At 53.9% G+C, this 12,802-nt stretch overlaps 1 protein-coding gene across 1 annotated transcript in view; it reads left to right on the top strand.

Annotated features, from left to right (window-relative positions):
• The window catches only part of myo1eb (myosin IEb), a 35,131-nt gene that overhangs the window by 10,412 nt on the left and 11,917 nt on the right, over positions 1-12,802 (top strand). Inside the window, exons 4-18 of the mRNA XM_088905900.1 lie at positions 201-295; positions 903-990; positions 1,468-1,557; positions 2,609-2,740; positions 3,471-3,605; positions 3,940-4,072; positions 5,442-5,638; positions 6,092-6,172; positions 6,664-6,750; positions 7,447-7,533; positions 8,212-8,379; positions 9,168-9,253; positions 9,445-9,526; positions 9,912-10,117; positions 12,190-12,334. Coding sequence (XP_088762026.1) covers positions 201-295; positions 903-990; positions 1,468-1,557; positions 2,609-2,740; positions 3,471-3,605; positions 3,940-4,072; positions 5,442-5,638; positions 6,092-6,172; positions 6,664-6,750; positions 7,447-7,533; positions 8,212-8,379; positions 9,168-9,253; positions 9,445-9,526; positions 9,912-10,117; positions 12,190-12,334 — 1,812 coding nt within the window. The remainder of the gene's footprint in view (positions 1-200; positions 296-902; positions 991-1,467; positions 1,558-2,608; positions 2,741-3,470; positions 3,606-3,939; positions 4,073-5,441; positions 5,639-6,091; positions 6,173-6,663; positions 6,751-7,446; positions 7,534-8,211; positions 8,380-9,167; positions 9,254-9,444; positions 9,527-9,911; positions 10,118-12,189; positions 12,335-12,802) is intronic.

The raw sequence follows: 12,802 nt of genomic DNA, 5'->3' as shown, positions 1-12,802 counted from the left end.
AGAGCTCACGAATGTTGTGTTTTTACAACTTTAGCATGTCCCTCAAGAAGAGCCGAATGAATCTGTCTTTCTCAGTGCTAGGGAGGTTTCCAAAATGCGTCGGCTGTGTGAAGCGAAGGAGTAGTGTTTCTTGTTGATGCCGCTGTTCGGAGGTGCACTGTGGGGCTGTGGGGGTGTTACAGTGGTGTCGTGTCCCACAGGCCCAGTACGAGAACCCCCCTCACATCTACGCCCTGGCGGACAACATGTACCGGAATATGATGATCGACGCCGAGAACCAGTGTGTCATCATCAGGTGAGGCGCCCTCCCAGAGCACTGTGGGATACTCCCTGCCGGAGGCTGGATAGCCAGGGCAGCGGTCAGTGAGGGGGGGGCACTGCAGAACGTTCTGCTCACAGAGAGAGCTGCATCACCGCTGGGCTCAGTAAGCCCTGGATGACATTTCCTGATGGAGAGCAGTTTTGGTCTCGAGCACTCCAGATCCTTTTCTGCTGTTGTCTAAGTGTGCTTCATATCGGGTGCTCGTGGCTGTAAGAGGAGAGTGGTCCCCTTCTCCGTTCATAAGCACGTATGAACATGTATGAAGCATGTATGAACAGTGTGGTTTCTGAAATCCCCTGTGACCTGATTTCCCTTGATCCACGTGCTGCAGGTTATATCATACACGCTGTCAGTTCGGCCACCTCCTCACCTGCCCAGTGAATGAGATGGGACAGGAGGTCCCCTCGAGTTTGTAACCCCGCAGTTGGTGGGGGTGTTTTTTACAGAGAAGAAGCCTGGATGCGATGAGAGGTCGGGTGTGGGGGATCTGTGTTGTCCTGTCAGGCGTGTGCTGTGCTCTAGTCTCTTTCCTCGGCTGTGTTGAGCACCTGTTCACCTGTCTGCTGTGCTCCGATTGCAGTGGGGAAAGTGGTGCTGGGAAGACCGTGGCAGCCAAGTACATCATGAGCTACATCTCTAAAGTGTCAGGCGGGGGCCCCAAAGTACAGGTAAGGGGACAAACGGGGGGCCCTGTAGCAAAGGTCCGAGGGTAGGAGGAGGTCTGGCTCTGTTGCCACTCTTGCATGGACTCCAGATCCTGCTGCAACCAAGCCAGACTGGGCCTGATGAGCCCGGTACTGCTTGACGAAGCAAATACCACTCTTGGCTTAATGGGACCAATGGGTTTGGATGGTGTCAAGAAATTTAAAGGTGACTCGGATGGCTCTGTGCAGGGAGAGGGCATGGGTTTATGTCCTATCTGATGCCATGATAAGTTACACCGAAGTGGCAGCTTTCTTATCAGTGATCACAGCCGCTACAGTAAGACTCGGTCAGTGGGTGCAGGGTCAGATAAACCAGGTCAAAAGCGTTCAGCTGATCAGGTCGCCCAGCCTACCAGGTGAGGAGCTGGGTGAAATGTAGAGGGAGCCCTATACTGCTGCTCTTTAACTCCATCTCGCTGGGTCCCCTCTTCCCTCTCACAGCAAGTCAAGGACATCATCCTGAAATCCAATCCCCTGCTGGAAGCGTTCGGGAATGCCAAGACTGTCCGGAACAACAACTCCAGCCGTTTCGTAAGTCTGCCTGATCTCTTCTGGTCGGTCGGGACGTTGGAGCCGAATCCGTGTTTAACGCGGTGTTAAAATAATAGGAACACCAGGTTCCTGTTTTAGAAGGTACCACCCAATATGGGTCGGCCATGTGCTCTTGTACTGGAAGGGCGCACGAACACGCCCCCTCCTCTGACACGCCCACCTGCTGGGCCGCTCCTCACTGGACGAGCTGCGAGTGGCCACGGCGCCCCCCGGTGGCGGGTGGCGGAGGAGCGGCTCGTCCCTCTTTGACATCGCTGGGCGCCTGCAGGTACCTGGTGGGTCTCAGGTGTCGCCCTTGGGTTGGGGGTCCCCTGGCTGACTAATCCCGGGCCTATCCTAATGGCAGTCGGCTCATCCTGTACTGCCGTTTGGGACGTCCCAGTCACAGCTGCCCAGAGACATGCTGGGACAGCACACGGACCGGGCTCCAGGCTCCCAGAACCTGGGTCAAGGAGCTCTTCCTACACCTTGGGATCCCCAATAACAGAGCCCTTCTAATCAGTTGAAAAGACCCGGCTAGCCGTTGCCCCCAAACTGTGAAGATTCTAAGGAAGACGTTGTTTCTTCTTCCTCTAGTGCCCCGGTGTGTGATCATTTCCACAGCTCAGTCGACTGTGACCTTGGCGCTAAGAAATAGTCTATTTCAAAACAGCGGCTTAAGGCAGACCCCCAGAGATCAGGGGGGCATGAGTGAGATGACTCTCAACTCAAAACTCAAAAGACAGCCAGCCTCCATCAAACCACCAGAATCGATCAAAACTTCAGAAGTGAACTTAAATCATCCTGCGTTCCAGTGGCCCTTTCTTAATACTGCTGGTCATTCCCAAATGCCCCCAAAGTCCAGTCTGATGTTTTTAATTTGGGATCGTTTGAGGTCCCTGGACTGGTTACTCTGGGGGGGGGGTGGTGTTGCTGTTGTAAAGACCCGGTATGAGCTCTTGAGAGATCTGTAGGTCGCCTACAGCTGAGCAGCATCGCCACGTGACCGGATACGGGTCTCTGACACGCCTCTCGCCGCGTCTGTCCGCAGGGGAAGTACTTTGAAATCCAGTTCAGCCGCGGGGGGGAACCCGACGGAGGCAAGATCTCCAACTTCCTCCTGGAGAAGTCGCGAGTGGTCAGCCAGAACCGCGGAGAGAGGAACTTCCACATCTACTACCAGGTCCGGTGCTTCCCTGGGAGAGAGTCTTCCAGCCGCCGGTCCGCTCGCTGGAGGTGTAACAGGGGCGCAGTAATTCCAGACAAAATATCAGGCAGTGTGTTAAGCAAAAGAAGTCTGTAAAGAATGATGCTTTTTGGTGACTCCAGGGTCTGTACAATGATGTGCTGAGTCCAGGGGTGGGATCCGTTTATTTTCTAACTACAGTACGTTATCCAGTACAGGGTCACAGGATCACGGGGGAGGTGGAGTCTATCCCAGCATGCAACGGGCACAAGGCAGGGTACACCCTGGATGGGACACCAGTCCATCACAGGGCACACACACACACCAGGGCTAGTTTTCCCCACTTGCCAGCGACCCTATCAGTAAGTCTTTGGTCTGTGGGAATGAAACCCACAAGCTCCAAGCAGATAGCACCCCAGGAATTGAACTTAGGGCCCCCAACACTGCAAGGCAGCAATGCTAATCTCTGGGCCACCATGTTCTGTCAGGTTTTGTATAGTTTCTGACAGTTCGGTTGAGAGTGATGCGCCAGTTGGCTGCTGTCATCACACAGTCCCACAGGAAGTGTTTTCAGATCAGGCTCGGCTCGGATGGGCAGGGCTGCGGAGTTAAGTCCGTGATCGGGGAAGAAATCTGCTCTAGTGAAAAGCCTGGATGAGGGTCGTACGGCCGTTGTTAAATGTGTCAACGTGGTTGAATTTGACCCCCATCTCCCTCCCCCCAACAGCTCCTGAACGGCGCCTCGAAAGATCAGAGGGAGAACCTGGGCATCACCACCCCCGATTACTACTACTACCTCAACCAGTCAGGAACCTACACTGTGGATGATGTGAACGACAAGCAGGAGTTCAGCGAGACCATGGTAGGAGTGCCTCTCTCACTCCCCCTGCTGGTTAGCAAGCGGCATCACAGTCTGACCTGCGTAGTGAATGAACCGGTCCAGTCTTGACAAGCTGGCACGTCTGTAGGCTCTCTAGGTCTCTTCAAAGCATCTGCACCTTTCGTGTAGAGAAAAGGTGGCATTAGGTCCGTATAAGTCAAAGGAAGTTGGTAAGAAGTTGGTTGAGGTCCTAAAGAGCTCAGCTGAAGTGGAAAACTACGGACACGCGGGTCTCTCCGCTGCCAGGTTTGGAAAGTCCTTGCGTCAGGCAGGTGTCTGGGTTAACGGAGAACCCTCCTGCGCCGTTTTCCTGCAGAACGCCATGACAGTGGTGGGGCTGAGCCCGGATGATCAGGCCACCGTCCTGCAGCTCGTGGCCGGGATCCTGCACCTGGGCAACATCACTTTCCAGGAGCAGGGCAACTACGCCGTGGTGGAGAGCGAGGACTGTAAGACACCGGGCGCCGTACCCACACCCACACCCACACGGGACAGACCCACAGCACCGCACACAGTACTGTCACAAAGCCCTGTCTACGTCATCCCTCTGTCTCTGTGTCATGTCCTGTCATTTGCCAAACCGCTTTGTACCATACGGTGTCGCGGGACGCGGGAGCCTACCCAGCAGGCAGCGAGCGCAAGGCAGGGTACACCCTGGATGGGACGCCAGTCCATCGCAGGGCAAGTGCAAGCCAGTCATACATGGGGACAATTTGGAGGCGACAGTAAAGGCCAAGGGGGGTAAATTTGTTCCAGACACCGTGATAACTCCCTACTCTTAATGAGAAATGCCCGGGGACCTTTAATGACCACAGAGAGTCAGGACCTCAGTTTAACGTCTCATCTGAAGGACAGCACCTTTCTACAGTATAGTGTCCCCACCACTATACCAGGGCATTAGGACCCACACAGACCGCAGGGTGAGCGCCCCCTACTGGCCCCACTGACACCTCTTCCAGCAGCAACCATAGCTTCCCAGGAGTCTCCCATCCAGGTACTGGCCAGGCTCACAGCTGCTGGGCTTCAGTGGGCTGCCAGTTGAGAGCTGCAGGGTGATAGAGCTGCTGGCTTCTCTGTGTTATGTGTCCCTGCATAAGAACATAAGAAACAAGAGAAGACCGTTTAGCCCATCTAGTCTGTTTGCTAGTTATCCAAGCATCATATCCAGCGGTTTCTTGAAAGAAACCAGGGTATTGACTTCCAACAGCAGTGTCTGGGTACCTTGTCCCACGCTCCCACACCTCTTTGTGTAAAGAAGAGCCTCCTGTACTCCCATTTTAAACACACTCCCATGTAGTTCCACTTGTGGTCCCTGGTTTGTGTTTTCCCGTTTGGTCTAGCGAGATCCTGTAGGGTGGCTCTGTCCGGGCCTTTGGGGAGTCTGAATACTATTAACAGGTGCCCTCGTAGTCTTCTCCGTTCAAGCCTTTGTTAGTAAAGTTTCGTGTCCTCCAGCCCTGCAGTGGAAGATGTTGCCTCTAGCCCTGGAATGCTTATGAATATAATATGATTGAGTGAGAGATGGGAAAACTGTGCAGTCCCTCCGCTCCAGGGCCGGAGACAGCAGACCTGTGCCAGTGCAGTACCCAGCACTGCCCCTCATAGCCACCCGTCTCTGTGCCCACTGTAATTCTGCCTGCGGCTGTAGAAACGGCAGCTCCAGGGGCTGCCCGGGTCTTCAAATCCTTGCCATTGCTGGACTTGACTCTCATTGGGACTTGAACTGACTCTTAATCAGTTAACGAGTGAACTAATGACTTAATTAGTTCGTTGAGTCCTGCTGGGTGACCCTGCGCGCTGCTCCGCTCTGTCCCGCAGTCCTGGCCTTCCCAGCCTACCTCCTGGGAATTGAACAGGGCCGGCTGAAGGAGAAGCTGACTAGCCGCACCATGGACAGCAAGTGGGGAGGCAAGTCGGAGACCATCGACGTCACCCTGAACACTGAGCAGGCCGCCTTCACCCGGGACGCCCTGTCCAAGGCCCTCTACTCCCGGCTCTTCGACTACCTGGTGGACGTGAGTGACCGGTCCCCCCTCCTGCTGGCTTTCACTCCAGCCCAGCTTACCGTCTTCAGCAGCTCGATCGGAATGTCTGCAAGTTGTTTTTCTGCTCCGACGCCTGGACTTGCACAGTGCAGGCAACAACCACATGTCGAAGAGCCAAAGGCAGTTAGACGGGTCAGATTAACCCTGTTAAGTCAGTTAGGGCTTCAGTTGTGTAACGAAGCTCAGCTGGAACGAACACCAGCAGCTGTGTGAGTGGGTGTATTTCTTCATATCGTGGTTGGTTGTCAGGATACAAAGTTTGGACCATTGCTGCTGTACAGTACCAATAAACTGTGATGGGTCTTGCTCTTTAGCGCCCCCTGCAGCCCCCTTGAGAAGTGCGGTTGGCAGTGCCGTGCTGCCCTCTCTGCCTCTGTCCTGGAGTGTCCCACCTCTCCTCTCCTGTTCTCCCTTGCTTCCCAGGCCATTAACAAAGCCATGCAGAAGGACCATGAGGAGTTTAACATCGGAGTGCTGGACATCTATGGCTTTGAGATCTTCGAGGTCAGTACCCCTCTTTTCCGGCTCTGGCTGATGCTCTGCTTTTTTTTTTTTAGTGGCGCACTGTTCACACCTGGCTCTTTGTAAGACGAGCTCAAGCCAGTGACCGTGCAGAGCAGATTCTGACTTCGCCGAACTGCTGAATTGACTAAACCGATCCAATCCCACGAGCCCCGGCTCTTTACAAATTGTGATTGAAGGGTGACCTGCTGGATTGGGGATTTCCAAGACCACACCTGGCTCACTTTCCTCTGTTTGAGCCCTTGGATAGCTTTCAGGAATCTTCGAGTTGATGCCAGCAGTATAGCGCCTCCTGCTGGCCACTGTCATCGTCCATGTGTACCATGACCGTTACCATTTCATTACTCCTGGTGTAGGTGGCGGAACAGACCAGCTCATGTTTTAAGTGCCTGGTAGAAGGAGAATAAAACCAAACCGTTCAAAATCCCACCCGCCCTGTTTTGCTGCAAACTAACCCGGATCTCTCTTCGTAGAAAAACGGCTTTGAGCAGTTCTGCATCAACTTCGTGAACGAGAAGCTCCAGCAGATCTTCATCGAGCTGACGCTGAAGGCCGAGCAGGTGGAGTGGCTCTCGAGACCGGGGCCTCAGTCAGCTGGGGGAGGGCTGCTTCTCGGGGGTCTCTGGGTGCTGGGGACAGAGGGGGTGGCCCCCTGGTCTCTCCTGGGGCAGGATGGTTGGGGAGGGGGGTTGCTGGTTCCAGTCTGGGCTGTGTGGTTTGCCGGGTCTGGGAGCTGTGAGCAGTCCGGGTCACGGTTCGAGCAGGAATATCAGACTCCACTCATGGGATCCTGCAGTATCTGCTGTGTTTTTTCTTTCATTCCAGTCACGTTTGGCGATAATTAATTAGCTTAAGTACCTAACTACCAGGACAGGCTTAATACGTCCTCCTCAGACAAAAGCTTTGTAGATGCTGTATCTAAACTCTACAGTATCCTTTTAACTTTTAAATGTCAGTAAAGCGAACTCAAAAAATTAAGAAAATCATCAGATTGCCATTCTAGCTGGGAGTGCTGCAGACCCACTGTGCTGGACACCTCTAGTTAAAGGACAGAGGCGCACCTTATAAATGTCCAGTATTGAGCAGAATTCCCTCAATTCTACAGATGCAAAATGTTTATTTGCATCCACGTGCTTCTCTCTCTCATAGCCTGTAGTGCTGCCACAGCTGTAGTGTTTTCAGCCCCGATCAGGTTGATGGATCTGTGCTCTGCTGCCCCGATCAGGCTGATGGATCTGTGCTCTGCTGCCTTGCAGGAGGAGTACGTGCAGGAAGGAATCCATTGGACGCCCATCGACTATTTCAACAACAAGGTGGTGTGTGACCTCATAGAGAGCAAAGTGGTGAGTCTGTATTCCTCAGCCCAAATCGCAAAGCCCATCCACCCCCCAGAAAAATCTGTAAAATACATACTTATAAAATAAACTACATTATGCCAGCAGGTATGGGGTTTTACAAGAAAATACAATTGTTTAATGAGAAACACAGCAAACAACACAATAGTCCACACAGAAATATTACTGTATATTCCCTCATAAACTGAAATTAGGTCTCAGTGGGGATCTATTATTACTTTTACTGTGAAATGAAATATATTACAATCTATCTAAGCTTTAAAGCACTGAGCTGCTTCAATGGTTTGTGCTCAGGGGGTGCGTGAGCGCATTTTGGGATCCAAAGGGGTGCAACTGCAGTGAAGGTGAAGAACCACTGCTTTAAGATTCAACCACCCGGGTCCTAGAACGTGCGTTATCACGCCTTGCGTGTGTGGTCCAGCCGTCCTGGTTATTTTTAAAGTCGTGTCTGTGGGGCTTTGGACCTTCAGATCTTCTTGACGTCTCTGGTTGTTCCCGCTGCATCGCCGCTCTCGGGAAGTGGGCCTCGCTTGCCAGGGGTTGTTCCCTACAGGGAGGGGCCACGCGTGACGTGTTCCGCGAGACGGCCGGAGCAACCCCCCAGGGTTCCCCCCCCCGGACGTGCCCCGGGATCCCTGCTTGATTCGCTCGCCCTTCTCTTCCCAGAATCCCCCGGGCGTCATGAGCATCCTGGACGACGTGTGCGCCACCATGCACGCCAAGGGCGAGGGGGCGGACCAGACGCTGCTGCAGAAGCTGCAGATGCAGATCGGCAGCCACGAGCACTTCAACAGCTGGAACAAGGGCTTCGTCGTGCACCACTACGCCGGCAAGGCAAGAGGACCGCCCCCCGAGCACACACTGCCGCCCTCTGCCTGCTCTCCAGGGTGAAACACTGGGAATCAGTACTGGCTGAACTGGCCCCCAGCGATCCCAGTGTAACCCACCCATAAAGATGGATGTTGTTTGGTTTCTTTGCTTCAATGTCAGCTGCATTTGAGCACTGTTTGCCTTGCACATCAGAGGTCTGTGTTTTCATTTGTTTTCGGCACACCTCTGGAGACATCTCCTTGCCTCTCTTTCCTTGCATCTTCCTTCGGTGGCTTCCAGGAAGTCTGGGGCACGCCTGCAGGGGCAGAAGCCTGTCGAGGTCGTCCTCTTAATAAGAACGAACCTTATTGGATAAAAAAGCGCTTTTAAAAGTGGCTTCTCAAAGCGCTTTACAGACAAAGTACTCAGTGGGAGGAGACAGCAGAATCACACAGCTACACTCGGGGCTTGGGATACAGTAGGAAAGCAAAGGGGCAGCAGACAGAACCAGTGCAATAAAGGCCCTTCAGAAGAAGAAGGAGCTCAGGGCAGGAGACTCTCTGATATCCTTAGGGATAGAATTCCAGAGGTTTGGGAAGCAGCAGGAGAGGTGCAAGGACTCCAGGACAGGAGTAACGTGATCACTTTCACTCGACCTGGTCAGGAGTCTGGCAGCTGAATTCTGGCCCTTCTGTAGTTTCTTCAATGTGGATTAAGACACCCCAGCAGGCTGGGAGGTACACTGATTCTTTTGAGTTAAATTGGAGTTACAGTAATAAGAGTAGTATCTCCTCCCCCCCCATCGTTTCCAGGTGTCGTACGACGTCAGCGGATTCTGCGAGAGAAACCGGGATGTGCTGTTCAGCGACCTCATCGAGCTCATGCAGAGCAGCGAATTGTAAGTGTGGAGAGAGAGTCGTGGCGATGATCGAGCAGGCCAGTCGGCTTCCCTGCTCGGAGGTCGAAGGCTGCTGATGTTCCAAGGCCAGTGCCTGTGATTAGCAGCAGCAGCAGCAGACTGGCCAGTTCTCAAACGTGTGGAGAACGCCGGGATGCACATCACCCCTGTTCTGTGTGCTCTCCTCTCAGCCCATTCATTAAGGACCTGTTCCCCGAAAACCTCGACGCTGAAAAGAAGGGGCGCCCCACCACGGCCAGCAGCAAGATTAAGGTAAGATCGCCAGATCCCTAGATCCAACCGTCTCGCCTCTCCTGCGCCCGAGGAATAAATCCGAGCCCTCTGCGCGACCCCCTGTGTGTGTTAGCATGTTCGCAGAGTATGGCATGTCTGAGCGTGCTCCTGTCTGTGCTTGGTGTTCGGTCCCAGGTCAGGTGTCCTCTGTCTGAGCTATGAGGCTTGATTAAAGCCCCGTCTCTGCATACACACCATGCTCTTGCTGAGAGTAGGGCTAAAGCTACAGAGGCAGGACAGGTAGCTAGCTGCATTTTCAGGGCTGCCTTCCAGGACCGCAGTTTGGTGCAGTTCTGCAGCAGGCAGGGGGGGGGAACCCCCACCTGATCTCCTCTAAACAGCCTCCCCTCCCCCCTGCCAACAGAAACAGGCCAATAACCTTGTGCAGACGCTGATGAAGTGCACCCCCCACTACATCCGCTGCATCAAGCCCAACGAGACCAAGCGCCCGCGGGACTGGGAGGAGAGCCGCGTCAAGCACCAGGTGGAGTACCTGGGCCTGCGGGAGAACATCCGGGTCCGCCGAGCCGGTTACGCCTTCCGCCGCGTCTTCAGCAAGTTCCTGCACAGGTAGGACTGACACCACCCGCTTTCTCACCTGCACAGGTGACCCCGCCATGACCCTTTCCCCCAGTTTGTACAACCGACCCTGCTCCTAACCCCCTCCTACACAACTGACCCCACCCCTTTCCCCCAGTTTGTACAACCGACCCTGCTTCTTACCCCCTCCTACACAACTGACCCCGCCCCTTTCCCCCAGTTTGTATAACCGACCCCGCCCCTTACCCCCCTCCTACACAACTGACCCCGCCCCTTTCCCCCAGTTTGTATAACCGACCCCGCCCCTTACCCCCCCCTACACAACTGACCCCGCCCCTTTCCCCCAGTTTGTATAACCGACCCCGCCCCTTACCCCCCTCCTACACAACTGACCCCGCCCCTTTCCCCCTCCTACACAACTGACCCCACCCCTTTCCCATCTGCACAGTTCACTCCGCTCTTGCTCCTACCAGCATGCCTGACCCCGCCCCCTCTTCTACCTGTACAACTGACCCTGCCCCCTCCCCTGCAGTCATGTGCACACATTCCCTGTCACTGTAGATATTTGCATTTGTTTTCAGAAACCCTTTATTTAAACTTGGTGACCTGTGTATGTAAGCATACAAGCTTTCACCCTCTAAACACTGTGTACTGACATTATGGAATGACTGCACTGGTGGAAAACATGTTAAATAAGGCAACTTGAGAGTAAAGAGAGTCTTTATTATTTCCAAGGGGCTAATTTGTTTTACTGGTTTTACTGCAGCAGACAATATAAAGAAGACGCACAAATAAACAATACATGCATCTGTTGAGCAGGGCTATGGCTGTAGGTACGAATAAGAACTTGAGCCTGTTTGTTTTCGGGTTGGGAAATCTGTATCTGCGTTCTGAGGGGACTAACTGCAAGTTCATGAATCACAGGGGTGTGAGTGGTCCCCTAGGATGGACTGTGCTCCACACAGGACTCGGACCTGAGAGGCCTGGAGAAGGGCTGAAAGATCCCAACACAGTCTGACAGCTCTCCCCCGTCTGTTCTCACTGCTCAGAGGCAGGTTCCCACACCAGCGGAGCAGGGCAACACTTAAAGTAGTTTCTATAAAAGTTTGATAAAACACGAGCAACAGTAAATTCCTAACCTTAAACCATTTCACTTTTTGAACTTGCAGCCCAGAACAGTCCTTCAATACTTTGATTTACCACCCATCTCCATGATTCACTGCTGAGGCAGGTCTGAGTGGGAGTCTGGGGGGTCTTCCTGTAATCAGTTGCTGTCTTTGGTTCTAGAGATATTCAACTTCAAACAGTTCTGGTCACACCAAGTGGCAGACTCTCCTACGACTGGCCTGTGGCTCCCCTCAGCTGCTTGCAACAAACTCACAATAACAGAGTTGTCTGCAAATTTACTTGTGTGTCTTGAGTGTTGATACCTCTTAAAATAATTTGTATACTGACCGACGAGTTAGGGAGACAGTACACATCCCTGGGGGTAACCAGTGAAAGAATACAGCCTGTTGGACAAAGCATTCCTGACTCTTACTCTGTCTTTAAGTTACTGTCAGTAACCCCATTGACAAATTTAAGATCAATAGCTAAATTGCCAGTAAATGCAGTTGAATACAATTAAATGCTGAGGAAAAATGGACAAATAGCAACCTAGCATGAGTCTTCTATTGGTCCAGATGCTGGAGGACAAGACTAAGAAGGCATGTTGGGCTGGACCTCAGAGCTCAGGCGACACTAGTGGGAGCCTGGTCTGTATCGGCAGCTGACGCAGACAGGGGATTGCCCCAGCGATGGCTCTCGATTGGCAGAGAGCCCCTGGGGGGGGGGGGGCAGGGTATTAGCCAATCAGGTTCCTCTGTGCTTGACAACGCAGTAGTGGCTCCTGGGACGAGCTGGGGTGCCGGGATCTGACAGGTGGGCGTGTCGGGGTGCCCTGTCTGCCCTTCCTTAATCTCTCCAGCGGCATAGCAGTAAGACAATGGGATAAGACGGATAATAAGAAATAGGTGGTGATTCCGGATGACGGAGTCTCGTGCCGAACGCACGATGCGACTGGCCGTTTCGTCTCGGCGCGTGACTAAGTGACGCCCTCGCAGGTACGCCATCCTGACACGGGAGACGTGGCCGCAGTGGCGCGGGGAGCAGCGCCAGGGCGTCCTGCACCTGCTGCGCTCCGTCAACATGGACCAGGACCAGTACCAGCTGGGCAAGAGCAAGGTGTTCATCAAGGCGCCTGAGTCGGTGAGTGGGGGGTCCGCCGGGCGTTAAATCTCGCCAGCACGGTTCTGCGGCTTGCACCGCTCTCCCCCCCCAGGGCTGGCTCGCTCGGTGTTTTGTGGAGGGAGGGACAGACCTGCAGGTTGCGGACTGGCGTCTGTAAAACACAAAGAGCCCCATCTTCCAGTCGCTCAGGCCCCCGTCACTTCCTCCAGGGGACGAAACGCCTGCGTGTTTGACGCACAGGGCCGTAACAGTGGGAGCCCATTAAAAATAAGTCTCGGGCGCGAGAGACCAGAGGAGACCAGGGCAGCAGTGCTCTCAGCCCGACGAACCCCCGCCACACACCGCTGTTCACTCCCGGGCTGTCAGTGGCTTGACTCTGTGATGGCACTGGGCAGGGAAATCGGACAGACCCGGGAAGAAACGGTTAATCCGGTGGTTTCTCGAGCTGGACTATGGCCCGAACCCCTTTGGCTCTCAAAACCCAAA

The sequence above is a fragment of the Atractosteus spatula genome, chromosome 25 (genome assembly GCF_055471065.1).
Source record: "Atractosteus spatula isolate fAtrSpa1 chromosome 25, fAtrSpa1.hap1, whole genome shotgun sequence".
Taxonomy (NCBI): Eukaryota; Metazoa; Chordata; class Actinopteri; order Semionotiformes; family Lepisosteidae; genus Atractosteus; species Atractosteus spatula.
The sequence above is the reverse complement of the archived record's forward strand: the minus strand, read 5'-3'. Positions and strand labels throughout refer to the sequence as shown.